General features: G+C 54.1%; 3 protein-coding genes across 12 annotated transcripts; all 3 read left to right on the top strand.

The window, feature by feature from the left end:
• The first annotated feature begins 967 nt into the window (after positions 1-967).
• On the top strand, positions 968-5,786 carry LOC121444629 (pyrroline-5-carboxylate reductase 1, mitochondrial). Of its 2 annotated transcripts, none has more exons than XM_041646516.1 (8): positions 968-1,031; positions 1,435-1,562; positions 1,765-1,835; positions 2,639-2,818; positions 3,042-3,263; positions 3,402-3,494; positions 3,661-3,824; positions 4,679-5,786. In XM_041646516.1, the coding sequence occupies exons 2-8, from the start codon at positions 1,496-1,498 to the stop codon at positions 4,839-4,841; spliced, it is 960 nt and encodes a 319-aa protein (XP_041502450.1). In that variant the 5' UTR covers positions 968-1,031; positions 1,435-1,495; the 3' UTR covers positions 4,842-5,786. The 2 variants fall into 2 exon arrangements, with proteins under 2 accessions (XP_041502450.1, XP_041502449.1); XM_041646515.1 differs by having other exon boundaries at positions 1,022-1,152.
• A 6,574-nt stretch (positions 5,787-12,360) lies between these two features.
• LOC121444595 (transcription factor MafG) lies at positions 12,361-20,794 on the top strand. Of its 8 annotated transcripts, XM_041646456.1 has the most exons (4): positions 12,781-12,828; positions 15,778-15,870; positions 15,972-16,034; positions 16,122-20,794. In XM_041646456.1, exons 3-4 carry the CDS (start codon positions 15,999-16,001, stop codon positions 16,572-16,574), a joined length of 489 nt encoding a protein of 162 aa, XP_041502390.1. In that variant the 5' UTR covers positions 12,781-12,828; positions 15,778-15,870; positions 15,972-15,998; the 3' UTR covers positions 16,575-20,794. The 8 variants fall into 8 exon arrangements, with proteins under 8 accessions (XP_041502385.1, XP_041502381.1, XP_041502382.1 ...); XM_041646451.1 differs by lacking the exons at positions 12,781-12,828; positions 15,778-15,870 and adding an exon at positions 12,361-12,548; XM_041646447.1 differs by having other exon boundaries at positions 12,590-12,828; positions 15,972-20,794.
• Positions 20,795-20,912: 118 nt separating this feature from the next.
• Positions 20,913-27,023, top strand: LOC121444626 (NAD-dependent protein deacetylase sirtuin-7). Of its 2 annotated transcripts, XM_041646513.1 has the most exons (11): positions 20,913-21,037; positions 21,104-21,241; positions 21,324-21,428; positions 23,598-23,668; positions 23,757-23,829; positions 24,388-24,486; positions 24,559-24,795; positions 24,933-25,013; positions 25,191-25,297; positions 25,666-25,751; positions 26,383-27,023. In XM_041646513.1, the coding sequence occupies exons 1-11, from the start codon at positions 20,942-20,944 to the stop codon at positions 26,457-26,459; spliced, it is 1,170 nt and encodes a 389-aa protein (XP_041502447.1). In that variant the 5' UTR covers positions 20,913-20,941; the 3' UTR covers positions 26,460-27,023. The 2 variants fall into 2 exon arrangements, with proteins under 2 accessions (XP_041502447.1, XP_041502446.1); XM_041646512.1 differs by lacking the exon at positions 25,666-25,751.
• Positions 27,024-27,369: the final 346 nt, after the last annotated feature.

Here is a 27,369-nt window from a genome sequence, read left to right as displayed (position 1 = left end):
TTGTTTTTGTTGTCATTGTTGTTGTTGTTGTTTTTCAAGATAGGGTTTCTCTGTAGCTTTGGAGCCTATTCTGGAACTTGCTCTGTAGACCAGGCTGGCCTCGAACTCACAGAGATCTGCCTGCCTCTGCTCCCCGAGTGCCAGGATTAAAGGCCTGTGCCACCACCACCGGGCGCAACAAATGTGCTGAGCCATCTCTCCAACCCTGGAAAGTCTGAATGAAACACGGAGCTGAGTTTGGAAAACCGAACTTCTAGGCTTTGTGCATAGGTTTGAGCTGTCAACTCGGCATAGTTGTTCCAGCCTTTTCTTAAGAGGGTGAGTGCCGAACCGGCCATCCAGACCTTACCACTGGGTAGTCTTCTAGTTTGGTGGGTGGTCATTATGAGCAACAAGAAGGGATGAAAATCCAAACTTTGCAGGCTAGAGACTCCCTAATGATTTTGAAATTACTTTCTAAAGCAGTTTGTCTTCATCTAAGGCAACAAACACAACAGGAAAAAAAATAAGCAATGTCTAATGGGGGAGGAGGTGATGGGCGCCATACTTTGGTATGATGGGTCATGCATACTTTGGTAGAGTTTGGGGAACCCCAGACTGCTATGCAGCTTTGAGACCAGCAGATGGACCCTGAGCACCTCTGGGGGTTGTGGATGCCCAGAGCACAATATCCCTAAAACCCGTGGCTGGGCAGCTGGGGCACTATAGGAAGGAGGAGGTTCGGGAAGTAATGGGTCTGTGGCTGCAGCGGACGCCCAGCTTTCAAATGAACACTTGCAATGAGATAGAGGAGGGGATCCGTGACTTTTGGGGTACTGATCTGTATTCGCAACTACAACCCACTTCACTGAGGGAGCGGGGAGGCGTGTGGATGATGCAATGCACAAGGCTCCAGTTGCAGCTCTGGATTGGCTAGCTCCCGGAGGCCGCACCGCGCATTGGCTAAAATGGAGGGAGGGCGGGGCTGGTGGGCGTGGGTGCCGCGTGGCAGATACAGAGGACTCGGTACTCGCTGGTGTAGCTTAGCTCAGGTAGCTACGCTGAGGGTAGTGGGATTCCGGGCTGCGGCGATGGGACTTCTGTAATGAATGCTTCGGGGATAGGGCTTCTGGGACCCAAGCTGGAAGCGGACTCGGGACTTGGATGTTGAGGGTACTCTTGATTCCGGGGCCCTTCCCTACAATCTGTCGCTTCGTTTGCAGGTCCCTGAGCCCTTTTCAGAGGGGTCAGAACCTTCAGCTGCAGGCCAGGACTCCTGTCTCTGGTCAGCAAGTGGTTGTATTACGGGGTGTGGGGGAATTGAAACAACTCTTAGCTCGGGCAGCAGAGGAGTAACAAAAAATTAGGTAGGGGGATATGGGAGTGGGGGAGCACCTGGCTGCCGGGAGCGGCCAGACCTGGTTCTGCCCACCCAACTTCTTGCATTCCATCCAGTTTGCAGCTGCCCAGCAGGGTCGGAGTAGCTGTGAAGGTTGTGGGTGCTGGACCTCCGGACATGAGCGTGGGTTTCATCGGGGCAGGGCAACTGGCTTTTGCCCTAGCCAAGGGCTTCACAGCAGCAGGTAGATTCCTCTGGGGCCAGGGAGGGTGCTAACGTGGAGTGTCTGGGTTAGTGGCCTCAGTCTTTTGGGAACTGTCAGGCGCCATATGTTTGGGGTTGCTGTCCTAATGGGGGTGAGGAGTGTTTCTCTGCTGTCTCCTTTCTAAGGATGCAGGGCAGAGAGGCTAGAACCAGCCTTGAGGGAGGAATTCTGTCCCTTTCAGGTGTTCTGGCTGCTCACAAGATAATGGCCAGCTCCCCGGATATGGACCAATCCACGGTCTCTGCCCTCCGGGTAGGTGCCAGGTGGACGCAGATAGGAAGTCTGACTCTCTTACGGTTAGGGTCTAGTTACGGTTAGGGTCTAGGGTTAAGGGTGAGGGCCAGAGTGGGGAGCAGCTGGAGCCCCCCCCCACTCCAGTGGGAGAAGCAAACCTGCCATAAGGAATCTCCAGATGCTGCCTCCCTGCCCTGTCGTGAATGCAGCTGGTAGAAGAGGGTGTTGGTCTAGAATGGGATTGCCTAGGTAGGGGTTAAAGGAGCCTGCAGATGGCCAGGCAGCCCTGAGACCAGATAATGGACCAGGGGTGGTGGTGAGTACAGCTTCTGTTTGCTATGGCTCAGTCAGGATTGCAGGCCAAAGACGTGGGGGTCAGGCTCCTGGCTTGAGATCCCCATCCACCTCTGGAAGGTAGGCAGCTGCAGAGACCGCAGCCATTGTAGCCTCATGTAGGATGGGCTGAGCTGCGGTTTAGAAGGCTTTTTGGCTTCAAAGGGGAACATTCCAGAGCCTAGTGCCTTTTCCATGTCTGGGTAAGGACAGCTGAGTGGGTTTTGACCCCCAACCCAGCTGGCACCACAGCCCAGCAGCCTTTGGGCTTCTCTCGGCTCAAGGCTCTCGGCTTTGTGGGTAGACAGCCCATGAGGCAAGCTGAGTCCCCTTGCATTCCTGCAGAGGATAGGGGTGAACCTGACATCCCGCAACAAAGAGACAGTGCACCACAGCCCAGCAGCCTTTGGGCTTCTCTCGGCTCAGGGCTCTCGGCTTTGTGGGTAGACAGCCCATGAGGCAAGCTGAGTCCCCTTGCATTCCTGCAGAGGATAGGGGTGAACCTGACATCCCACAACAAAGAGACAGTGCACCACAGCGATGTGCTCTTCCTGGCGGTGAAGCCACACATCATCCCCTTCATCCTGGACGAGATCGGTGCTAACATCGAGGACAGGCACATTGTGGTGTCCTGTGCGGCAGGTGTCACCATCAGCTCCATTGAAAAGGTGGGTGCCATCGACCCCGGCTCCATCGGGCTTTGGGGAGGGTGTGGTCGGGAGCTCTGCTCTGCGGGTCTGGCTTCTTTACCTGCTCACAGGGCATAGCAGCCCAGGCCACAGCAAGACCTCGGGAAATGTTCAGCTGAGGAAGCAGGTCCACACTTGCTTCCATGCCTGGGGTGAGCGCAGATAGCCAAGGCCAGAGTAAGAGAGCTGGTTTCTCTTCCAGAAGCTGACAGCGTTCCAGCCAGCTCCCAAAGTCATTCGCTGTATGACCAACACCCCAGTGGTGGTGAGGGAGGGTGTCACTGTGTATGCCACAGGCACTCACGCTCAGGTGGAGGATGGCAGGCTCGTGGAGCAGCTGATGAGCAGTGTGGGCTTCTGTACCGAGGTGGAGGAAGATCTCATCGATGCTGTCACCGGGCTCAGTGGCAGTGGCCCTGCCTATGTGAGAACTGGACAGATGGGGGGGTGGTCGGGGCTGTGGGCGGTTTCCAGGGCCTCTGTGTACCTCTGTGTCTGCTGAGCCCTGTTCTGGGTCCCAGAGAAGAGGAAGGGCAGTGGCTGAGAATGCATCTCCCCACAGGCTTTCACGGCCCTGGATGCTCTTGCTGACGGTGGTGTGAAAATGGGGCTTCCAAGGCGCCTGGCTGTCCGCCTGGGGGCCCAGGCCCTCCTGGTCAGTGTTTTGAAATACTTGTGGGAGGTGTTTCTTACTAAATCCAAAATTGGTGTCCTGGGGACATATGAGTGGGGAGTTAGCAGTGCTTTGGTGGCTGAGGGCTGTACTTTGTAGAAGCAGGTAATCAGGGGCCCGACTGCCATATGCCCCTTTCTTGTCACAGGGGGCAGCTAAGATGCTTTTGGACTCAGAACAGCATCCAGGCCAGCTCAAGGACAATGTCTGCTCTCCCGGTGGGGCCACCATCCATGCTTTGCATGTCCTGGAGAGTGGGGGCTTCCGCTCCCTGCTTATTAATGCTGTGGAGGCCTCCTGCATCCGCACGCGGTAGGTCCTGCTATCGCCCACTCCCCAGCCACCTGCTCCACACACCAGAATCCTTGCTTCAGGGGTTTTAGTGGAGTTAATCACTTAGCCGATACCTCTGAGCCCTGGCCTGGCCATGAGCAGGATTTTGGACGTTTCAAGGTTCCTTGGGTCACAAAAAGCAACGCCTCTAGCTCCCTTCCATTGCTCTGTGAGAAAGGGTCTGTAGACCTCTGGTCCTGCAATACAACCTCCGTTCAGTTTCACTATCATAGCGAAGGGGCTAGGCTAGAAGGGTGGCTGGGAAGGTTAGGTGGCCTGGCCCAGCACCTTCTTCATGGCTTTCCCAGGCTAAGTGAGTTAGCTAAGCCGGCAGCATGTTGGCAGAAGGAGCCTGGTGAGAGCTGAATGAAATGCGCCTGGGTTTTCTCAGTTGGCGTAAGGTAGAACCGAGGCTGGGAACCACAGTCCTGTTCATGTCTACAGGGCAAGCCAGCAGTGCCTTCCTGGCCAGTGTCCACCTTCCAGCACAAATGCCTAGAAAAGTCCGAGTTGCTACAGCAAGGCTTAGACGTGGGACCTAGCCACCTAGCACGGCCCATAGAGGAAACAGGAGAAACAAGATCCTGCCCCAAGATAGGCAGTGAAAGTTTAGGGCTAAGAGTTCTGAGTGATCTTGATGGCTTGATGTTGTAGCCAGGGTGACCCTGAGTCACTGAATGGTGTGAGACATGGTTGTGCAGCTGTATAACAGATAGGGGGGTTGCAGGTGTAAAAGGCCCAGGGATGGGGTCCCACTGGGCACTGCCCACTGAAGATGCTGCTTCACCGTCCTTTCTGAGAAAGGCAGACCCAGTGTCCCCTTGCTTTTCTAGGGAGCTGCAGACCATGGCTGACCAGGAAACTGTCTCCCCTGCTGCTATCAAAAAGACTGTACTGGACAAGGTGAAGCTGGAGTCCTCTGCTGGGGCCTCTCTGTCTTCTTCTGGCCATATTAAGCCACTGCCCTTCAGCCAGGCCCCAGCAGGCAAGGAATGATTCACCTGCCAGTACTCCTCCCTTCTCTACTTTCTTTGTTTCTTTTCTTTTCTTTGTTTTTTGAAACAGGGTTTCTCTGTGTAGCCCTGGCTTAGAACTCTCTCTGTAGACCAGGCTGGGCTAGGATTCACAGGTTTTTTGTTTGTCTGTTTGTTGCTGTTATTTAAGCAGGGTTTTTGCTACATAGTCCACGTTAGCTTTGGATTCTCCATCCTCCACTCTAGTTTCCCAAGTTCTGGGATTATGGGTGAATGTCAATATGCCAGGCTCCTTTTTAAGATAGTGGCTTGATGCGTTGCCTAGACAAGACTCAGACTTCTGGGCTCGGATCAATGCTGCATCAGCCTGGGCTCGGAGCACGCTCCCGTGTCAACCTGGGCTCAGAGCACGCTCCTGCGGCAGCCTGGGCTCGGACACGTTCCCGCGTCAGCCTGGGTTCGGAGCATGCTCCCGTGTCAGCCGCCTCCAGGCAGATCACTGGGCTGACCCACGTCTTCAGTTTCTGCTCTGGGGCTCTCTAGCTCAAAACCACACAGAATATCCCCAGAGCAGGTGCTTGCTCACAGCCAGGTCAGCCCAAGGGTCCGCCAGGAAGCGGAACATCACTGGGGACCTCCCCCTCTTCAGTTTCCTCTGGAGCTTAGTTAAGTCTGTGGGGTCTTCACGCTCCCTTGCCCAAGGTCGGCTGGGTTAGCGTGGACCCCTTCCTGTGACCCACTTACATGTGGTTGCCTGTCCTTTCTGGGAAGACTGCCTAGTCCCAGACATCCTGTACCTCCTTCTGGGGACTTCACCCCCTACCAAGGATCCCAATAGGCAAAGGGAAAGGGACTTCTCAGGTAGCTCATGAGGCCTTCGCTTGTTCCCGAACTAACTCACCAAATACTGTTACTTCTCTTCCTATGCTTTCAGTTGAATAATAATAATAAAAAAAAATCCCAAACACTCCCATTTACCTGTTTGTCACCTGTGGAGCGAGGCTTGCCCGGATAGCGGGGTGTAATGCCGAGGGAGGAGCCAGTAACACAGGTCCCATAAAGCTGACTACGGCCAGACTCCCATAGGGCAGAGGGCTACAGAGCTTCAATGCCTCTGTCATGACAAAACTGCCTGAAGGCTGGCACCACAGCGGGGCTTGGCACACTGACTTGGTGAGGGGCATCAACCTCTTCAGTCCCTACTCCTTAGCTTTCCAGGGAGAGATGTCTTTGCTGGTGGATCCAGGCTGTGCAAGGCCAAGTTCCTGGTGAGGAGGAAACCTTTGAAGGAAGTATCATAATTCTCCAGATGGACAGAATCAAGGTGACATGCATACATATGTACAGAAGTGGTAAGGAGCCTCTGCCTCCTGAGTGCTGGGATGAGAAACACTCACTGAAGCACGTGAGGCAGAGGCAGGAGGATCTCTGAGTTCGAGGCCAGCCTGGTCTACAGAGCGAGTTCCAGGACAGCCAGGGCTACACAGAGAAACCCTGTCTTGAAAATAAAATAACAACAACAGAAATCTGTTGTTGCTACAACTCTAAAAGCTGGTATATAAGGGCTGTGTGTGGCCTTGACTACGCTACAGGGAGGGGAGTCAGTCTAAATATTTTCAGACAAGATCAATGTTTGACCAGGTGGTGGTGGCGCATGCCTTTAATCCCAGCACTGGGGAAGCAGAGGCAGGCGGATCTCTGTGAGTTCGAGGCCAGCCTGGTCTACAAGAGTTAGTTCCAGGACAAGAACCAAAAAAAAGAACTACGGAGAAACCCTGTTTTGAAAAAAAATTAACATTTGAATTAGTGAACAAACAAGTAAACAAAAGCACATCAAAATTAGTAGACTTTTGGCTGAGTGGTGGTGGTACACACCTTTAACAGAGACAGACCAGTCTCTGAGTTTGAGGACAGCTAGGTCTATAGATTGAGTTCCAGGACCGATAGGGCTACAACAGAGAAACCCTGTTTTGAAAAACCCAAAATAAATAAAATAATAAAATAAATTAGTAGACTTTGATGAAAAGAACACATTTTAGGGCTAGAGAAATGACTCAGCAGGTAAGAGGACCCCTGGGTCACCTCCTGGAGTGTCCTCGCTACAAGTCCCAAAGAATCACACAGAGGTCTACATCAATTATAAACTGGTTGGCCCAGTATCTCAGGCTTTTCTTATTAACTAATTCTTATAACTTATATTAGCCCACAATTCTTGTCTACGTTGACCACATGGGTTGGTACATTTTTTGGCAAGGCAGTCACATCTTGCTTCCTCTGTGGCTGGGTCACTACTGGAGACTGGATCTTCCCTCTTCCCAGAATTATTTATTTATTTATTTATTTATTTATTATGTATACAATATTCTGTCTGTGTGTATTCCTGCAGGCCAGAAGAGGGCACCAGACCCCTTTACAGATGGTTGTGAGCCACCATGTGGTTGCTGGGAATTGAACTCAGGACCTTTGGAAGAGCAGGCAATGCTCTTAACCTCTGAGCCATCTCTCCAGCCCTTCCCAGAATTCTTGTTGCCACGCCCCACCTCTACTTCCTGCCTGGCTACTGGACAATCACCATTTTATTAATAATAATACAAGTGACAAAATAAAAGGCCATTGTCCCACAGCACCTCCCCCCTTTTTTAAAACAAGAACTCTGAATCTAATATCCTTTTTTAGCTTTTTTCCCCCTGACCATTACCCAGAACAACTTGTAACCAACATTCTAAACAAAGGAAAATATCCATAGTCCATTTTTTGGGAATGTGGGTGTAGTTTTCCAGGATACTTCCTGCTGATTGGGGGAGCCTGATGCTTGATTTTTCTCCTAAGCCTACAGATATTTTTAAACACACACTAAACCATTTAGAGGTTTTCTTCTTTGAATCTATCTTTACTGACTATCACTCTCTTTTTCTGACCACATGAGTCTTTAATTTGCTAAGCAATATAGCTAGGATTAAAGCCGTGGCTTTGATGGCTAGATCCAGCCCATTCTTTAGCTTTCTGAGAGTCCAGCCTCATGGCAGAAGTACCAGCAGGAGCCATGTTTATTGCCACAACTCTATGGCATTTTAAGGTTCCTGCCACCTCCCAAAAGCATGCAGTCAGCTTTTCATCAACAGCATTTAAGTGTTTTGTGTCATGACCTCTTAAAAGAGCTGCAGGGTTTTGCAGCCAATGCTGTGTCAGGAAGCCTCTCTTAAATGAGAGCACTTGCCTCTAGCAAGCAGTCTACTCAAGAAAGTGCTGCTATCAATAAGCCATGCTTTACTCTGTTGACTGAGGTTTCTGTCCTGCCTGGTTCCCACAGTCATTAAGTCCCAAAGAATCACACAGAGGTCTATATTATAAACTCATTGGCCCAGTATCTCAGGCTCCTCTTATTAACTAATTCTTATAACTTATATTAGGCCATAATTCTTATTTCTCTTAGCCACGTGGCTTTTCGGCGAGGCAGTCACATCTTACTGTCTTGCTTCCTCTGCAGCTGGGTCACGACTGCAGACTGAATCTTCCCTCTTCCCAGAATTCTCGTTGCCCAGCCTCTACTTCCTGCCTGGCTACTGACCAATCAGCATTTTATTAAAAATAATACAAGTGATAGGGCACAGACCATTGTCCCACAACACTCATACATATAAACATTTAAAAATGTATTTAAAAAATTAATAAATGGACTGGACAGTTGTGGTACATGCTTTTTGTTGTTGCTTTTGGTTTTGAGTAAGGGTTTCTCTGTAGCTTTGGAGCCTGACCAGGCTGGCCCCTCAAGCACAGAAATCTGCCTGCCTCTGCTTCCTGAGTGCTGGGATTAAAGGTGTGCACCTGGTACAACAGACCTTTTTACAGAGGCCGTGAATGCTCATGTTTCTCTAAATAGAAGCCACTGACCATGGAGCTGGGAAGATGAGATCCCCACCTCAAAAGGTGATATATGCATTCTTCGGGGAGCCTGAGAGTTGACTGGGAGCACAGGTGAGCCAGAGGCTTCCCGTGCAGCGGAGAGCGGGCTGCTCAGAGGAAAGATGTCTTTCAGGGGGCTTCGTATCAGCATCTCACTCCCTTTTCCTAGTTTCCCACAAACAGCTCAGAAAGAACCAAGACTGGTTGAGACAACTGAGAGGGTTGGAAGACAAAATCCAGCTGTGGTAAGAAACAGCGCTGGAGGCATGGGGGACCAGGAGGTTTGAGCCACTGCCCAAGAGCTGGTTGTACTGAAACTGTGTGGCAGATGGGTTGCCTGGAAACGAAACTTCTTGAAGTACCATTCTGTAAAAGAGAGCTTTGTTTGAAAGACTCGTGCAGCCAACCTACTGAACCTCTCTGTTCTCTATTCTCCACCACCATTCCCGGGACAAGTATGCTGAGCCCGTGTGGGGAGCCAGGCGAGGGTTCCTGAGTGGGTAGATTTACATGGTGAGGCAGCTCTGCCCTTCACCAGTGACAGGCTACAGTTATATGCTCCTGGGGTCTTGCTTCAATATGGATTCTAGTGTTCCTCAGGCCTCCCTGCATGAATATAAGCATATTAGTTACCGCTCTATAGAACCCTGCCGGCCCCGAGGAAGAGTCTAGAGAGTGGATCACCTCCTGGAGTGTTCCCCTCGCCATGGGATGAGTGGCTTGACATGAAGAACCAGCCTCAGGGTTAACCCCGATCCCAGGGTTCTCCACCCTCAAGAAGCAGCTCCACACCGCAACCCCACTGACTCCAGAAGACTTCATCCCTGATTATTTCCTGTAACACGTGTGGCCCTGGGTGTGTACATGCCCACACTTTGTAACAAGGCGAGGTTCCTGTGGATGCTGAGCAAGGACGGGGGAGCAAGGCTCCCTGAAAGTGGAAGGAAAGATGATTCTGATGTGTGATTGTAAGTCAGACTGAACGCTGCAAGGACCAGGATGTAAAGGGACTGGGAACGTGACTGGGAATCAGCCCAGCAGCTGCCACCCTTCAGAGGCCACCCCAGGACCCCATAGCACGTACTGACTAAGGGTACTTGAGCAGGTGACACAAGGGCAAGGAGCATCAAATGAAAGAACAAGTCCTGATGCCAACCGGCACATCCTCCCGGGCTGCCCTTGACTTGGTATTTTCCTAGCCCAATACTACTATAATCCGATATTTCTCTCCCATCTGCCTGTTCCCAACTACTCAGCTGCTGTTTCCCAAACAATTGACTCAAAGGCTTATAGGAATTATCAATACCCAGCCAATAGTTCAGGCTTATTACTAACTAGCTGTTACCGTTTTTTTTTTTTTTTTGGTTTTCCAAGACAGGGTTTCTCTGTAGTTTATGGAGTCTGTCCTGAAACTAGCTCTTGTAGACCAGGCTGGCCTCGAACTCATTAACCCATATTCCTTATTTATGCTCTACCACATGATATTAGCATGGCACATTCATGTCCTGCTTCCTGTGTCTGGCTGGCGACTCCTGACTCCACCCTTCTCCTTCCCATCATCCTTGGTTGGTCGCTCCGCCTATACTTCCTGCCTGGCTGCTGGCCAATCAGCGTTTTATTAAGCCAATGGGAGAGACAAATCTTCACAGTATACAAGAGGATTATTCCACAGCACACTACACCCACCCTTCCAGTCCCTCTCAGCAGGGTGGGGGAGTGGCTCAGGGGCTCCCTGGAACCAGCACTCAGTGATGAAGATGAAGATACTGAACACAAGGATGCACTAGGCCTCTCCTCTGACCTAATATTTGCTTGTATCTGTGTGTGTGTGTGTGTGTTGTGGATGTGGTCCAGTGATAGTTGTGGGTGTGGTCCACAGATAGAGCATTTGTCTAGCAGTGCTCTTAACCTCTGAGCCACCTCTCCAGCCCCTGTAGTTTTTTTTCAAGACAGGATTTCTGTGTAGCCCTGGCTGTCCTGGAACCTGCTTTGTAGTCCATGATGGTCTCTGCCTCCTGAGTACTAGCATTAAAGGTGTGCACCACCATGGCCCAGAAAGTCCCAGTAACTCTTGGGTCCAAGAGTTCCAAGCTAATCTGAGCAACAGAGTGGAACTCATCCTCATAAATAAAGACACTAACAAGGAGGGCATGGAAGCTCAGGCCTATAACCCCAGCACGGAGGCTGGAGCAGGAGGGTTGCTGCTGAGTTTAAACCAGCCTGGGCTACAGAGTGAAACTCCATCTTACAAGCACGACAAAAACAAGGGGAAGGAGGGTGGAGATAAAGAACAGAAACTCCGAGGCATAAGGAGTAATTCCACGTTCACAGAAGCCCTGTACTCTGAGACTCTAGCTACACCCAGCGAGAGATAAAGACCCCCTACACACTCCCCAAAGAAATACCACATTAAGAACAACTTTTAGCCCTACAGTTCAGATGGGGTCAATAAATTGAGGTGCGGGATTCCAAAATAAATAAATAAATAAATAATAATAATAAGTTTCTTGAAGCTGGCAGAACGGACTAGAGGATCCTGGGTTAGCTTCTGCCGTACCTTCATCCGTTACTCAGTGGCAGTGAATCATGACGAACACACACAAACCCATCGCCAGCCCTCTTGACCCTTTTTCCTCGTCACCCGCCTTTCAGGATGAATCATCTTCCCAGGCTTTCCACCTGAGAAGGGAGGGCCAAGCAGAAAGTTCTGAAACTGGAATGAAAACTTGATCTCTCCCATTATCCTTCTTTTCCCCTTTTATTTTCACTTCATTCTCCGGGATTATCAACAGCAGGGGGAAGTTTCTGCACAGGAAGAGTAGCGGCAGAATGCACCGGAAGCAGTTGTAGTTGGGGGTGGGGGGACGGGTGCTGGGGAGGTGCACAACTCTTAATGACAGAGCATGAATGTACCCAAAGAGATGCTGCACGGCTGCAGGTGAAGTCCCTAGCACCGTGTGGAGATGAGGATCACCCGTGAGCATCCTCCGGGGCCCAGTGCCATCTTGGGGCATTTTGGGAACATGGGCTGGGGTCTGGACTGTGCCCCTCAACAGCCGCGTCCTTTCCAGCTCTCTGACCCATGCAGAACCGAGAGGACACCGCTGCAGAATGGGGTAAGAAATTACACCACTGTGTCCCACCATCAAAACAGGACCCCGCGTGGTGGCGCTCGTACGATTCTGGCTCCCGGGAGGCAGAGGCAGGAGCATCGCCCGGAATTCAAAGCCAGTCTGTGTCCCTGTACAACGAAACCTGTATCCAAGTAGAAAAAAAAAAACAAAAACAAACAAAACCGAAAATACCCACGCAGGTTCTGTCCTTTAGACCTCGGCCTGGGCTGGCGTGGAGATCTGCAGGGAGCGTGAGCCGTCAGCGTCCGGGTCCGCGACAAAACCTGACCCGGCAGGAGCTCGCTCCGCCGGGCGAGCCCCGAAACCAGTCCCGCGAGACGTCGCCTGGGCGCGGCGCGTTGCCAAGGACGACGGCGCGGGGCTGCGCAGGCGCGCTGGGGGCGCGCTCGCCTCGCGGGTCGCCGCCGCGCCTTTCCCTTTAAGCTCGGGCCAGCCGCGTCGCCGCTTCATGAATGGAGCCCACGTGACCAAACATCATGTGACGTCTGAGGAGCGGCGGCGGCGACGGCGGATTCTGAGCCCGGTCCGGCCCGGCCTTCCTAGCGCGCTCGGCCCGGCCCGCGCGAGCGCCCAGTCCCCCTACGCCCCCGGCCCGGACCCCTCCACGCCCGCCCCAGCCCCGCGCAGCCCCGGAGCGCGCGCGCGCGGCCCCGCCCCAGCCCCGCCTTGGCCCGCCCGGGCCCCGCAGTGTGGTGAGTGCGCGCGGGGCTGGGGCGGGCGGCGGGGCCTGGCCTCGGGGTTGCGGCGCACCCCACGGCGGCGGCGCGTGCCTCGGTTTCTCCGCCGGCCCGAAGCCGGCTGGCTCTTCGCCGGTGCCACCCGGGAGCTGGTGGACCGGGCGAGGGCGAGACTGGGAGCGGGCGTGCTCGCGGCGGACCCCGGGTGCCCCGCGGGGGGCGCGATGCAGGGCGAGGTCCGCGCGTCTGGCCTCGGGTCAGCGCGGTGGCTCGCACCGAGCTGCTGACTCATCAGGTGTCCGTCGGCTTCCGAGCGGGCGGGGTCGCGCGGGCTGGCAGGGGTGGCGGGGAGACCCTGCTGAGCGGCTTGGGCTCGCCACGCGCGTGCGAGCCCAGCGGAGACGTGCTGAGTCATCAGCATGAGGTCACTCGGTGCTCCTGCTGACGCTGGGCCGGGGCGGGGGGCCCAGGCCCCGCTATCGGGCCGTCTGAGCGGGAGGCAGGGCTAGATCCGGGCGGCGAAGGTCGGGCCAGGATCCGGGGTCGCGTTTAAGTTTGACGGACCTGTGAGTTGGAGGCAGAGGCCGAGGCATTGCAGGGGCGCGCCGCAGGTTACTCCCGCGGTGGAAGGTAAAGCCCCAGGCTTACGCATCCCTCCAAGGCTCTTGGGCTCCCGGTCCAGGTCCCACGCCTGGTCCAGTTCCCCAAACTGGGAGACCGGTCGGAGTACGCCGAGGGGAGGAGCTTAGGTGGGCCGAGCCTGCTTGTCTGAGAAGGAGGCTTTCCTTCTGAGTGACCCTGACTGAGTCGGCCCCGGACGGAAAAGCCTGGGAGCCAGGGGAGAAGAAGGGTGTGTGGCTGGAAGGAAGCCGGGGCAGCTCTGCCAGCTAAGGGAGGAAAGGGTGGATCTAGTAGCCGGTGGGAGTTTTCAGGTGCAAGCATGGAGCGGAGAATGTAGTTCTCATTTACCTCTATGTTAACCCTGTCAGAAGAGTTTGGGGTCCCACTGTTGCCTGAAGTTGGGGAAAAAGTGTGTGCCCTGTTGGGTGTCTGACCTGATGGCTGCGAAGTCTTGGGAAGTGACAGCCTGTGTGGGGTGTGGCCTCCACCTTTGCATGAATGTGTGGATATTTACGGTCTTCTCCGTACTGCTTTCCTTGCCCCTGGGTGTCATGGCTAGCTGAAGTTGACCTTGTGGATTGTGCTTAGGGCTGTCCCCTCAAACACTTACCACACCGAGCTCCGAGGCTGTTTGTAGGTACCAGCTGTTTTCATTTAGAGGTGGGACTTTATGGCCTATGAAAATTCCAGGTCTCAGAAAGGTGTTTAAGCTTTGGAGTCACCGTGCTTCTGTGGACGCAAAGTTTGAAGTTCTTTTCCAATAATGTCAGTATCTGAAGGAGGAGAGACCTAAGTTCATGTCTCTTGAACTGGAGTTTGCAGGCAAGGTTGAGCAAGGGTCGGTGTCTTGCCTGAGTCTGATGTTCAGATTGTCCAGTTGTTAGCCTGAGTGGGTGGCCCCAGTCCCATGGTGCCTTGTGATTATCCATAGCTGTCAGTATTAGGAGGAGGGCGGAGTTGGGGGGGGGCAGCTGGTCTTGACCGACTTCTCTGAGCTTCCTCAGGCTCTCCAAAGCGCTCTCTGAACTACCCCCCAGCACAGCTGTCCCCCAAAACTGTCTGCCTAATCACTGTGTGAGCCTAGGTTGGCAGAAGCCAGGCAGGCAGCTGGAAGCACTGGCTTTGCTGAGGCTTGCTGCTCCCCCTTAAGCGTACATATGAGTATACCATGCACGTTTGCGCGCGTGCACACACACACCTTTGATCGGGAGGCAGTTGGCTGTACTTGTGCTGAGTTCAGGCCTTCAGTAGAGGGTAAAATCTGTTGAGGAGGCACTTTTCAGCTCCCAGCCACCACACTCTGCACTTTTCTGTGCAATCGCAGGAAGTTGCTGTTTTGAGCTGTGAGGGGAGCTCCTACTAGGGCTGTCTCTCCCACCTCTGCTTGCGCTCCTGGTGTGGGTCTGGGACCAGCCTGTAAGAAAGGCTGATGCCCTTCAGACCTCCAGTTCTGGCTTCCCTCTTTCTCTTTGATCTGACAGGACTCTTGTCTTTGAAAATGCTCTTAATCTGGTCCTGGAGAGAAGGTCCTCTGCGTAATATTCGCATGTAGCCACACCTCCTGTGCAAGACCAGGAGTGGCAGGGCCTCTGCCTCCTAGCTCACACGCTGGTTCTCTTGAGAAGTGTAAGGCGCACCCCACCCCGTACCCCCAGCACATTGTTGCCCGAGGTGCTTACAGCCTCCTCTGAAAGAGACTGCAGCCACCTCACCTGCAGTCCCTTCCCACTTCCCTGCTTCCAACCTGGAAAGGGGAGGAGGTCGCTTTACCCGTGGGACCGATAGGTGCTGGACTAAGCGGGGATTCCCAGCCTGGGTGTACACAACTGTTCTTGGCAAGGCTTTAGAAAGCTGAGCAGAGAGTGAGAGCCAGAGGGGAGGCTGACTGTAGGAGGTAGCTGTTTTGCTTTTGTTCCCTGGCCCTGTGGTCACTGACCCTAGGCAGAGAGCCAGAGACTAGCCGGTGACCCAAAAGGGCTAACTCTTGCCTGCTTTCAGCCAGCAGTGCCCTCCCCTCTGCCCATTGTGGGGCCCTTGTGAAACGCACAGTGTCGGGTGGGGCAGGAGCACAGGATGCTGCAACCAAGCCACAGGATGGTTACTCCATCTGTAGAGGAGGTGGACAGGGAGGACTGGAGGGCCTGGGCTCAGCTCCTCCCAGCTGGACTGCCTGCTACCTGGAAGGTGAGAGGGTTCCCAGTCAGCAGTTAGAGCAAACCTGGTTGGTCCTCTGCCAAAAGGAGGCAGGAAGCAGCCTCCTAAGTCCTAGAGGGAGAAAGGACTTTCTTTTGTCCTCAGGGTCAGCTTAGGGAAGCATGTGTGGGAAGTAGGACCCTGGAGTACAGGTTCCCGGACTGACCCTTGCCTGCTCTTGGTCCCAGTAGTGGGTCTCCTGGGGGACTGTTGGCTGGCCTCAAGAACGGGAGAACCACTCAGGAAGAGAGGGAGGCGATGTGCTGAGTCAGCGTGAGTCGCCAGGAACAGCGCGCCCCGGGGCAGCACTGGGGTTATTTTTAAAGCTCAGCTTCCTTCTAGGCTTGCCCCTCCTGCAGCCCAGACCTTCTAATCTCGCTCTGCTCCTTTTGTCTTTTGCTTTCACACCGCGGGTTCTTCCCTGGGTAAGACCTCCTGATCTCCCCGCTGGCTCTCTAGGGAAGGGCCTTCAGAAGCAGCCCGGCTCAGGAAAAGCAAGGTGCCAGGGCTGTCCTCAGGTCAGGTGAGGGGCAAAGTTCTGTGGGCTGAGCACTGGACAACAAACTTCCTGTTGGGGTGTGAAAGGAGTCTACAGGGTCCTGACCACTGCTCCATGTCTTACAGAGTGCCTGCTCATTGTGCCCCCGGGTTATGACGACCCCCAATAAAGGAAACAAGGCCTTAAAGGTGAGTGGAGACGCTGGGTTTCGGGGGTGGCGGGGGGGTAGCAAGCTTTCCTGCTCTGCTGTGACCCCGGGTGCTGTTCCGCTCCAGGTGAAGCGGGAGCCAGGAGAGAATGGCACCAGCCTGACCGACGAGGAGCTGGTGACCATGTCGGTGCGAGAGTTAAACCAGCACCTGCGAGGCCTATCCAAGGAAGAGATCATCCAGCTGAAGCAGCGCCGGCGCACACTCAAGAACCGCGGCTACGCGGCTAGCTGCCGAGTGAAGCGGGTGACGCAGAAGGAGGAGCTGGAGAAGCAGAAGGCGGAGCTGCAGCAGGAGGTGGAGAAGCTGGCCTCTGAAAACGCCAGCATGAAGCTGGAGCTTGACGCGCTGCGCTCCAAGTACGAGGCCCTGCAGAACTTTGCCAGGACCGTGGCCCGCAGCCCTGTGGCCCCAGCTCGGGGTCCGCTTGCTGCTGGCCTGGGGCCCTTGGTCCCTGGCAAGGTAGCTGCCACCAGCGTCATCACGATAGTAAAGTCCAAGACAGATGCGCGGTCATAGGGACACGTGCAGTTGCCAGGCAGGTCTTTAAGGGGCCACTAAGTGCGTGGCAAAATTGGCAGCCCTGTCCCTCTTCCTTTCCTTTTCCTGTCTCTTCTCTCCCTTCCCCTTTTTCTTCCCTGCAAAGCACAACCTGCACCCAGGGGCGTTGGGCTGAGCCCCCTTGATATCATCCTTGTCGTCACGCGTGTGTTTTGTACGTTGGGATTGGTCAGTTCAACAGTGATGTTGGGTTGCCCCTAACCCCTTTGTACCAAGGCCATGCAGGCTAGGAGTCCAGAGTGGGCACCGTGGGAATGGACAAGAGTACAAGTGGGCCGGTGTACTGGCTTAGGTCTGCCCTTCCTCTCTGGTGGCTGCAGGGGGACTTTAGAGCTCTCTCTTCAGATTCCAGTGGGCCTCTCAGCTTGATCCAGAAAGGGAGAGATGGCTCTGTCCTGAAAAGTGGTTATGTCTTGAAGGCCCTGGATGAGTAGGGCCACCAGCCCTGGCACTGGGGCAGGAACCATGGTGCTGGAGCCTGGCACAGTGCACTGGATAAGACCAAATCGCCGGTTATAAGTGTGGGTGGCCGGTGTGTCAGTGTGTCCTGCGGTGGGTCCGGTGTCGCTGTTTACATGACCTGTGTGTGGTTATATAGCCCTTTATTTAAAAGAGAAGTTCCTTTTACGAAGTTATTAAATTATATGTTTAAGAGCTAAAAAGAAAAAAAAAGAAGAGCTGCAGAGTATTTATAAAATTGTCTTAAAAACAAAAAAAAAAAAGAAACATTTGACCGTATAAATGGAAAAGGGAAGAAAGTATAGTAGAAACTTTGCTAGTTAAAAAAAAAATCCCTTTCTTGTAAACTTGGGGACAGCTCTGTGGCTGTTGGAGTTTAGTTTTTATACACAGAGTTATGAGACATTACTTATAAAACTTAGTTTAAAAAAAGAAAAAAAAAATAAGCCAAGCTGCGAGCCGACCAGAGGCCGTCCTCTTTGATATCTCTTTTGCAATTGTACCGAAAGTGACTTACTCCTTTGCCCTTCCTGCTTCCGTCTTGCCGGTGCCGTGGTGTTGTCCGTGCCTGGTGAGGTTTTGTGCAGCCGTAGAGTGCTGGTGCTTCTGGTGACCTTTGACCTGTGGCTGTCCCTGTGTGGGGGTCTTTTTTTCGTGTGTGTGTGTGTGTTTGTTCGGGTTTTTTTTGTTTGTTCTTTTTTCTTTTTTTTTTTTTGTCGTTGTGGTGGTGGTTTTGCGTGGTGGTTTTGCTTCTGCTGGCTTGCTGGACCTGGGTTGGGCTGGGGTCCCAGGCAGAGCTTACTCCACTGGAGTATGGGAGACTGCCTGCCGGCTCACATTCTGCACTTGTCCGTTCCCCTGCCACGGGGTCCCTCTGAGCCTTGGCTTCGCATGTGGGTCTAGGGCTTGGGTTGGCGGAGTGGCAGAGTCAGTGAAATTGGGAGTCGTGTTGGGCCCCCATGCTGCTTCCACATCCACCACCTCTGGTCCTGGATGGTGGCATTGCAGGGACCAAGGAGTCACTGTGGGTGCCCACGGGGCTGCGTCCTACCTGTCCCTGGCTGTCTTCCTCCTGGCCTCAGCTTTGTTCCTCTAGGCTTCAACTGGGGCCTTGGCTAGGCCACCCCAGAGGCCTACCTTGTGGGTTGGGAATCCTATCACCCACCTATCCCTAAAATCCCATTCTGTGGGGTGTTGTTTCCCGGGCAGATTGGTCAGGGGCCCCGCTTGGGGGCCACCTATTCTTCCCTGCCTCACTGTGAGAGCCTGGAGGCCTCCACCATTGCCAGACAAGGGCTTTGGCTTCAGAGCCGGGTCTGTCTCTTCCCCATTGTCTGCAGCTCTTGGCTCTGGGCCCTTCTTATGCCTCCCTTCAGGATCTGTGTCTTCCAGGGATCCGCTGTTCGGCTTGGAGGTGCTTCTCTGCAGGGTCCAAGCCTGCCTCCTTACCCCAGCTATCCAGGGGAGGCTGCCCACCTTCCAGGCTTGGCTCAGGAAGCTCCTCGTAGGCGGATGCCCACCTGGTCGCATGGCCCTTGTCCTCTTGCTGGCGTTACTGGTGTCTTCTCTGGGGGCCTGGATCCCTGACAAGCACAGAAGTGTGAGCTGGTGAAAGGAAACACAGGCCTGATAGGCCTTTACCTCGTGGGCAGCGGATTTTCACTCAGTTTAACCCAGCATGCAGTGCTCTGGGAGCAGGACCTCTGCCAGCCCTGGCGTTGTGGTGGGCTTCTTTGGCTCAAGGTGCTCAGACACTCCCGCTGACGCCGGGGTCAGATGTGAGTGGGAGTCCCTACTGTCAGTTATACGTCACCAGGTGACCTCACCCCTCCCTTGGGCTCTCTAACTGGTGCCCAGATGAGTTGCTGATCCTGACTGTGGCAGCAGAGCTGGGTGGATTATGCCCATGCCTAGCAGAGGAGAGGGGCGGGCTTTCCAAGTTCTCTGGTCCTGGCTGAGCGTGGCCGTGCATGTGGGGAGAGGAGGCTGAGGCCGTGCGTGTGTTGAACAGAAGCAGCAGATGGTAGCTTCTGCACTGGGTAGGGCCGTGCTCGTGACCTTCAGATCTGCAGCCTCTGCGCCCCAAGTCGGAAACATTCCCTGCTGAGCCCCTCTTCCCTTCTTGATTTCGTGACAGTAGATCTGTGTCCAGGCGTGACTCCTGGCTGTCTCTCTGATCATTGTTTATCCTGTTTTCCTACTGTGAGGGTGTTGTGTTTGACTTTCTGACACAGCTACGGAGAGCTTTGGCTGAGGCTCTCCCAGATTACTCTGCTAAGTAAACCGTTCTTGTGCGACTTCCCTCCTCCCTTGACTCTGCCTGACCTCCTTCCTTGGACATGGACACTCAGATTTCACAGGAAAACCCACATGGGGTGGATCATTTTCCTCTAGAGTATGGTCCCGGAGAGTCCTCCCCCTCCACTGTGTCTGGCTGCTAACCTGGGTGTTTGTACCGTTAGCGTAGGGCCTCCATGGCAACCCTGAGTTATTCTGGGTTCGCTGTCTTCACCAGGCGTTCCTGCAGGCTCTCCTCAGTCCACCATCTCGGTCTGTGTGTGCTCTGTGTGTGCTAGCAGCAGCCTTGGTGTTCGGTGCCAGGGTGTGCAGCTTTGATAAGCTACAACCCACTTGGAGATGGTGAGGCCACTTCCCTGCTACCTCCCTCTGTGGTGTGGCCACTTGGCCAAAGCTCCCATCCACAGCTGGGATGTCTGAGCCACAGCCTGCTGCACTGTTTCCGCTCTGGGATCTTCTGAGTTACTTTTTTAGGCTGTGGTTTGGTGAAAGGAACCAACACATTAACGATTTTTTTCCCCCCAAAAGCCACTGAATAATTCCTCTTGGCATGTTTTCATGTCCCCATTGGCTGCCTGGTTTGGGAGCCCTTGTGGAGAAGAGGACAGAATCGGTACCACGCAGAGGTGTGGAACTGTGAGAGCGGCTCGTGGACTGCCTGTGTCCTGGGTGTGTGCTACACCTGCTGGGCCCGCTGCGCACGATTCTGTCCCTGGAGTGGCAGCATTAACAGCATGGGTGTCTCTGGAAGTTTGAAGTGGACTGTCCTAGGAAGTGTCCCTGACAGAATTCCCTGTTCTCTACGACCCCAGTTGGGTTTTCAGCCCCTCCAGCAACTCTATGCCCCCAGTCAGTCCTATCTTTCCTCCCATCCTCTCTGTCTGCTAGTCCTTGAAGCCTTTAACCAAATGGGAGTGGGTACAGAAAGTCTTCTCCTGGCAACTTAGGGCAACAGGACAAGGGCTATTGTGTGTCCAGCTCTGTTGGTCTCCTGGTGCTGAGAGATGTGTCCAAGCAGAGTTGATCAGCCCCTGCCTGCCCTGCAGGGCTGAAGCCAGGGGGAGGTTAGCAGAGAGTACCCTAAATGGGGTGGGAGTCCTAAGATCTAAGTGAGGGGGGTCTGGGGTGTGGCTGCAAGGTGAGACCCAGTCTCCTGCACCTGGGTAGGGTCATCAGGGATCTGGCTGCGAGGTGAGGCCTGGGTGTTCGCACCAGTGCAGGGCTATCAGCCGTCTGGCCTCAGCAGACTGCAGCCTTGGTGCCCACTCGTGCCCTGCGCAGTATTTATTGCTAAATTATTGTCCAGGAGGGGCGGCGCTGGGCCTGGCCCCCCGGGTATTTATTGCTGTACATAGTGTATGTTTGTGATATATAAGGTTTTCTTTATTTTGTATATGATCAATAAACGCCTTTTAAAGAGACCTGCTGGTGTTTCTTTGCAAAGAGAAGGGAGGGGGCAAAATTAGGGTGGGAAGGGCGAGTCGGAAGGGGCGTGGTGCACCGGGCGCGCGCATGCGTCTCTGCGGCTGCCGGGCGAGGCGGAAGCCGGAAGCGCAGTCCACGGAGCGATGGCAGCCGGTGGCGGTCTGAGCCGCTCGGAGCGCAAGGCAGCTGAGCGTGTCCGGAGGCTGCGGGAGGAGCAGCAGCGGGAGCGCCTCCGCCAGGTAGGCTACCGTCGCGTCCGCGGCCGGATCCGCGCGTGCAATCGCTCACCTCTCGCCCGTCCGCAGGTGTCACGCATCCTGAGGAAGGCGGCTGCAGAGCGCAGCGCGGAGGAGGGCCGGCTGCTGGCCGAGAGCGAGGATCTGGTGACCGAGCTGCAGGGTCGGAGCCGGCGGCGTGAGGGCCTCAAGCGGCGTCAGGAGGAGGCGAGTCCGCGGGCTGCAGGCTGCGGGAGGCGGGCTGCAGGTGGCGGGCGGCGGTCCGTATGACCAGCCCGGATCCCCGCAGGTGTGTGATGACCCAGAGGAGCTGCGGAGGAAGGTCCGGGAACTGGCCGGAGCTGTCCGGAATGCCAAACACTTGGTGGTCTACACAGGCGCCGGGATCAGCACGGTAGGCGCGGGCCTGCGGGCTGGGTCAGGTGTAGGGCGCCCCCTTCTGGGACACAAACTTGGACTGCGCAGTGCTGGAGTTGGGTAACTACCGAAGTTCAGAGACAGTCACCTCTGAAGCAGCTCCAAGGCGTCCTCTTTTCTCAGGGACCCAAAACAACTCTGGATTTAAGATTTAACTAAGGCAAGCTGAGCGTGGTGGCACACTCCTTTAATCCCTAGCACTCCGGAGGCAGGCGGATCTTTGTAAGGTCAAAGCCAACGTGGTCTACATAGGGAGTTCCAGGACAGCTAAGGCTATGCAGAGATTTTGTTTTAAAAATGGTAAATAATAATAATAATAATACCTTGTTTTAAAAATGGCATTGTTATTATTATTAATAATAATAGTAGTAATTTAACTAAGCGAAAGACTTTGAGGACACTTGACTTCTGACAGCCAGTTAAATAGGGCATAGTAGTCAACTGCCTGCTGGTGTCTTCTCCATTAAAGTGAAGGAGACAGACTATTGGCCCCCGTGATGTGGACAGACTGGAGCCCTAGACTTTCTCCTGGTCTCCTACTCCTTAAGAAAGACAATAGAAAACCAGTGTTATATCCCAGACCTCTAACCTCGGGACTCAGGAGGTGGAGCCTGGGAGAAGAGGAAGAGCAAAACCAAAAGCTTGAGGCTAGCCTGGCTCACAGCTTGAAGCAAAACCCTGTCTCAAAACAAACAAACAAACAAAAAAGAAGAAGGAAAGATTCACAGTACAATGGGTACAGACGAGAAATGCCGTACTCTTGGCTCGGAACTGACATATTTATATGATCAAGGGTGAGTGTGGCCTGTCTGGCATAAGTAGGGTCAGCCAAGGTGATTTCTGTTCTCAAGCATCCCCGAGGAGGTCTGGAGAGAAACCTCCACCTCCGTGGAGCACTTGCCGTGTGAGCTCGAAGACCTGGGTTTGAAAAGGCTGAGCAGTGGCACCCTCCTCTAATCACAGCCCTGGAAGGACAACCCAAGAAGATTCCCGAAGCCTTCTGGCTAGCCAGCCCAGCCAAATCCATGAGCTCCGGGTTCAGTGAGAGACCTTGTCGTGGAGCGTGAAGGGTAGTGAGATGGCTCAGTGCTTGAGCTTGGCCCTCAGAACCCGTGTGGTAGAGGAGAGAACTGACCGCTACAGGCTGTCGTCTGACTTCCACTTATGTGTTGTGGCGCTAGCGTGCCCCCCTCAACAAATGGGTTCAGAACGAATAAGGTGGAGGTCGATTGAGAGTCACGTACACAGGCACACATACATGTGCATGTCTGCACATGTGTGCACAGATGTAAATACATATAGAAACATACGGTAAAGAAGGCCTTTGTTAGAAAATAACAGCCACAGTCATAAACAGACTAGCACAGTGTCAAACACTCGAACCTCAAGGCCGGGGAGCCCTTGGGCAGCCTTGCTGTTGGCATGGCACTAGCACTCTGCAGGGAATCGTGGCATTGGGGAGCAGACAGCAGTGGCCCGGTAGCAATGTAAGGAGCATTTGCTGCTCTTACTCGGACGTCTGGGACTCTCAGCCCTGCACTGATCCACCCAGTTACGACTTTATAGCAGTGATATCGATCATTGCCTCCTCCAACCTGGCCATAACTAAATACTGTGTGCAGCTTGAAAATGTTCTCGTCCTTCTTGTATTGGGATTTCTGGTCAGAGCATAGGCAGCAGTGAGGACACAGGGCTGCGCGAGCCAGGATCCAAAGACTCTTAGATCCTAACTGCTTTCTGTTTTTCATAGAAAATTAGCTGACATTTATCTCATCCAGGAGGTTTTGTCTATAAACTCGGAGTTAAAGCTACTCAGAACTCCAGGATATAAGTATTTGGACAGAGGTGTGCTTCCTCCCGGGGCTTACTCTTTGCTGAACATGACTTGAACACTAAGTCCTGTTCCTTTGGACACCCGTGAGCCCTTCAATGTTTGAGGTAGATGTGGACACTACCAGGAAGGACCCTGAGGTAGGGCAGGATTCTGAGGAGTCTGGAAGGGTGAACTGGCCAGACAGGTCAGCAGTGGATGGAGCGGATACTGGTCTGTTGACAAACCTGGAGTACAGCCTGCCCTACATGGGCGTTCTGTGGTGCCTGGGGTGACTCCCTCTCAGTAGACTTATCTTTTGGTCCAACTGTGCAGGCAGCTTCTATCCCAGACTATCGGGGCCCTAATGGAGTGTGGACACTGATTCAGAAAGGAAGGCGTGTAAGGTGAGCATCTTCCAGCTTTTTCGCCTGCCTAGAGAGCACTCGGACCTGCCTGATGCAGCTCTCACCTCTGTTCTCCTGTACCCCACAGTGCCACCGACCTGAGTGACGCGGAGCCCACTCTCACACACATGTGTATCACCCGTTTGCACGAGCAGAAGCTGGTAAGAGCCAGGAGGGAAGCTGCTGTGTCACCTCCCAGTCGACCCCGTGAAAAACGGTCCCAAGCAGCTCAGGCTCCTGTTTGACCCCTGTCCCGAACTGTTAGTCCCCAGGTTCCCATTCAGTCTCGGTTGGGTTGGGGTGAGTGGTGCTTTAGACAACATCGTGGCTACCGGGGAGGTTTGTCAGAAACCTCCAGAGAGCTGCTGAGCAAGTAGAGGAAGGAATCTGCCTGGGCTCTTGGGGGACCTGAAAGAGAATGACCCGAGAGGGTATTGGTCCAATGCCCTAAGCTGCTCCCCAACTTGAAGGAGTAGTACAGACGCTTGCTCTCCTGGATGCTCCCAGTGTATCAGAGCTAGTCAGGGAGCATGTGGCTCCTTCCCTTGGCCAGACTGGGCTCAGGATAATCTCCCTGCTGCGGGGTGCCTCCTCCATCCCCTCCTGACTGGGCTCAGGATAATCTCCCTGCTGCGGGGTGCTTCCTCCATCGGATAATCTCCCTGCTGCGGGGTGCCTCCTCCATCCCCTCCTGACTACCTCCATGTTCTGCTTCCCAGGTGCAGCACGTGGTGTCTCAGAACTGTGATGGACTCCACCTGCGCAGCGGGCTGCCACGCACTGCCATCTCCGAGCTCCACGGGAATATGTATATTGAAGTGAGCAGTACCAGAGGGGCACAGGGCCTGGGTGACGGACAGATCTCACTTACCGTGCCCTCTCGTCCCCAGGTCTGCACCTCCTGCATCCCTAACAGGGAGTATGTACGAGTGTTCGATGTGACAGAGAGAACCGCCCTTCACCGACACCAGACTGGCCGGTCCTGCCATAAGTGTGGGACTCAGCTCCGGGACACCATTGTGCACTTTGGGGAGAGGGGGACATTGGGGCAGCCTCTGAACTGGGAGGCAGCGACCGAGGCTGCCAGCAAAGCAGACACGATCCTGTGTTTAGGGTCCAGCTTGAAGGTGCGTGCTGGCAGTACCGTGAACTCTTCGCAGGTTGAGCGTGTTCCAGGCCTGCCTGCCCAGCACTATTTAGCGAGCTTTAGGTTCGCCGTCTTAATCATCATCTCTTACTGCGTTACATCTGTCCATCCCGGCAGGTACTCAAGAAGTATCCCCGCCTCTGGTGCATGACAAAGCCTCCTAGCCGGCGGCCCAAACTCTACATTGTGAACTTGCAGGTAACATGGGTGCTTAGCGCGTCTTCATACCCGAGTCTTAGCTCAGAAGGGCCAGGGAGATGTGCCACATCAGTGTGTCCTGGGAGCCTTGTGCAGGGTGTGTTCCTGGAGAGGGCTGCAGCCTGCAGGGGAAGCAGAGGACGGGAGGTCACTCTTGTCTGCCTTTCTCGTCTTCAGTGGACCCCGAAGGACGACTGGGCTGCTTTGAAGCTTCATGGGAAATGCGATGAGGTCATGCAGCTCCTCATGGATGAACTGGGCCTGGAGATCCCTGTCTACGACCGGTGAGTGGGTGCAGCAGGGCCCCGTTCCTGCCCTTCCGTGTGACGGGCTGTGTCTGTCTTCTGTGAGCCTCCAGAGGGACTGGCGGAGGCGAGGCTCCACCACCTGTGCACACCCTTCCACCCTGACTGGTATGGCGCCTCGAATCTCTGTGAGGAGAGGGGGGCCTGCCATCGTGTAGATCCCTGCAGCCTGGGTGCACCTGTGCGGGTGAGCATGGCGCGACCCCGGTCAGACAGAATCTGTGTCCTTGGTTTTGGGATGTTTGGGGAAAGCGTAATCAAATTGCCTTGATGCAGAATATGTGCTATTTTAGACTTGGTGTGTATTGAGTGAAAAGTTTACACTTTCTTTCTCTGTGAATTTTCAGGGTCTTAGAGGGGAAATCAGTAACTTCTTTTAATCAAAGGGTTCAAGAAATTAAGGATCCCTTCACCTCTGGGCCTGGCAATTCTTGTATGTTATGTTTGTGGTGTGTTCTGTGACGTGGGCCTCTCCTGTGCTGTATTGTTTTTTGTTGTTATTGTTGGTTTGTTTTTTGGATTTTTTTTTAACATTAACTTAGCTCATTTTTTTTTAATCAGTGCTTATCTGTATCTTATGTTTATAATATGTGGTTCTGCATCTCAGTCAGAAACATGATTTCTTCATGGTGTAGTCTGTAGGCCATGCCTCCTTGGTCAGCTGGCCTTCCCTCCCATCCCTGTCATACCATCTGGGAAGGGGAAAAGGGTCTGGTCCACCTGCCCCCATCCATACAAGTGAAAGGTGGGGCCCAGAGTTGCTAGCAACTTATCCTTGGTGATGGAGCCGCCCTGCAGCTAGCACTGCCCCTCCTGTGTGTGCCGAGCCCACTAGGAATGGATGAAACACTAAAGAGGCCAGCCAGGGCTGTTGCTGGCCTTGGAGTTGCCACCCAAGGAGATTATCCCTTGAAGCTCTTCTGTAGCGTGGTGACACCGAAGCTGCCACTAGCCAAAGCCCGCCCACCGTTGAGACAGTTGGCCTCAGACAGCTTTCCCGTGCCTGGGAGGGTTGTGACTGAGAGGGGCTCAGACCTGCCTGATGCCGCTTTTCCTCCTGTCAGGTGGCAAGACCCCATTTTCTCCTTGGCCACTCCCCTCCGTGCTGGCGAAGAAGGCAGCCACAGCCGGAAGTCGCTGAGCAGGAGCCGAGAAGACGCCCCACCTGGGGACCAGAGTGCCCCGCTTAGCTCAGCTCCCCCCATTCTAGGAGGCTGGTTTGGCAGGGGCTGTGCCAAGCGTGCGAAGAGGAAGAAAGCTGCATAGCCAGGTGTCGACAGAGAACCATGGGCACTTTGTAGACTGCGCGGACGCTTGTTCAGGGGCCTCTGTCACCGTGAAGGCTGCAGCGCCCCCACAGGATCCAGTGGGAAGAACTCTTGGGGGTGACAGTTCACGGTGATGTTTCTTTAGCCATTTGTCCTTGTGATTGCACCCACGGGGGCTTGACTTTCAAGGACACCTTCCTCCCTTCACCCGCTTCAAAGGTGGCAGCAAGGCCTTTCTTCGTTTTTCCGGCCTGGCCAGCAGAGGAGCCCCCCACTGCCTTACCTCACTCCAGGCTAGTCTCAGGGCCTCACTATTTCTACTACTTACGACTAAAGTGTGTTCACTTTATAGAAACCTTTTTCTGTGTTGGGTATGCGGCACAGGGGCGGGTCCAAGCCCCCAGTCTAAGCAAGTCTTAATAAACATCTCTCTACTGCCTTGGTGTCTCAGTGACTGCTTCATGCACCGCGGAGTATCTGAAAATACCTGAGGGCCAGCTACGCAGTGCTTATGAAAATCTCAGCCCCGGGGCTGGAGAGATGGCTCAGTGGTTAAGAGCATTGCCTGCTCTTCCAAAGGTCCTGAGTTCAATTCCCAGCAACCACATGGTGGCTCACAACCATCTGTAATGAGGTCTGGTACCCTCTTCTGGCCTGCAGACATACACAGACAGAATATTGTATACATAATAATAAATAAATACTAAAAAAAAAGAAGCCGGGCGGTGGTGGCGCACGCCTTTAATCCCAGCACTTGGGAGGCAGAGGCAGGTGGATCTCTGT

This window comes from Microtus oregoni, unplaced genomic scaffold, assembly GCF_018167655.1.
Source record: "Microtus oregoni isolate MIOR12 unplaced genomic scaffold, Mior012 000134F_ref0000037, whole genome shotgun sequence".
Classification (NCBI taxonomy): Eukaryota; Metazoa; Chordata; class Mammalia; order Rodentia; family Cricetidae; genus Microtus; species Microtus oregoni.
Note: the sequence above shows the minus strand (reverse complement) of the source record. Positions and strands in the feature narration are given on the sequence as shown.

What these genes read in the sequence shown, in the direction of transcription:
- LOC121444629 (XM_041646516.1), top strand. Translation starts at nt 1,496, where the DNA reads ATGAGCGTGGGTTTCATCGGGGCAGGGCAACTGGCTTTTGCCCTAGCC. An exon ending in CAAGGGCTTCACAGCAGCAG is followed by an intron (nt 1,563 to 1,764) that starts GTAGATTCCTCT and finishes TGTCCCTTTCAG; the next exon opens with GTGTTCTGGCTGCTCACAAG. An exon ending in TGGGGGCCCAGGCCCTCCTG is followed by an intron (nt 3,495 to 3,660) that starts GTCAGTGTTTTG and finishes TTCTTGTCACAG; the next exon opens with GGGGCAGCTAAGATGCTTTT.
- LOC121444595 (XM_041646448.1), top strand. Translation starts at nt 15,999, where the DNA reads ATGACGACCCCCAATAAAGGAAACAAGGCCTTAAAGGTGAGTGGAGAC.
- LOC121444626 (XM_041646512.1), top strand. Translation starts at nt 20,942, where the DNA reads ATGGCAGCCGGTGGCGGTCTGAGCCGCTCGGAGCGCAAGGCAGCTGAG. An exon ending in GTTTGCACGAGCAGAAGCTG is followed by an intron (nt 23,830 to 24,387) that starts GTAAGAGCCAGG and finishes TCTGCTTCCCAG; the next exon opens with GTGCAGCACGTGGTGTCTCA. An exon ending in ACGGGAATATGTATATTGAA is followed by an intron (nt 24,487 to 24,558) that starts GTGAGCAGTACC and finishes TCTCGTCCCCAG; the next exon opens with GTCTGCACCTCCTGCATCCC.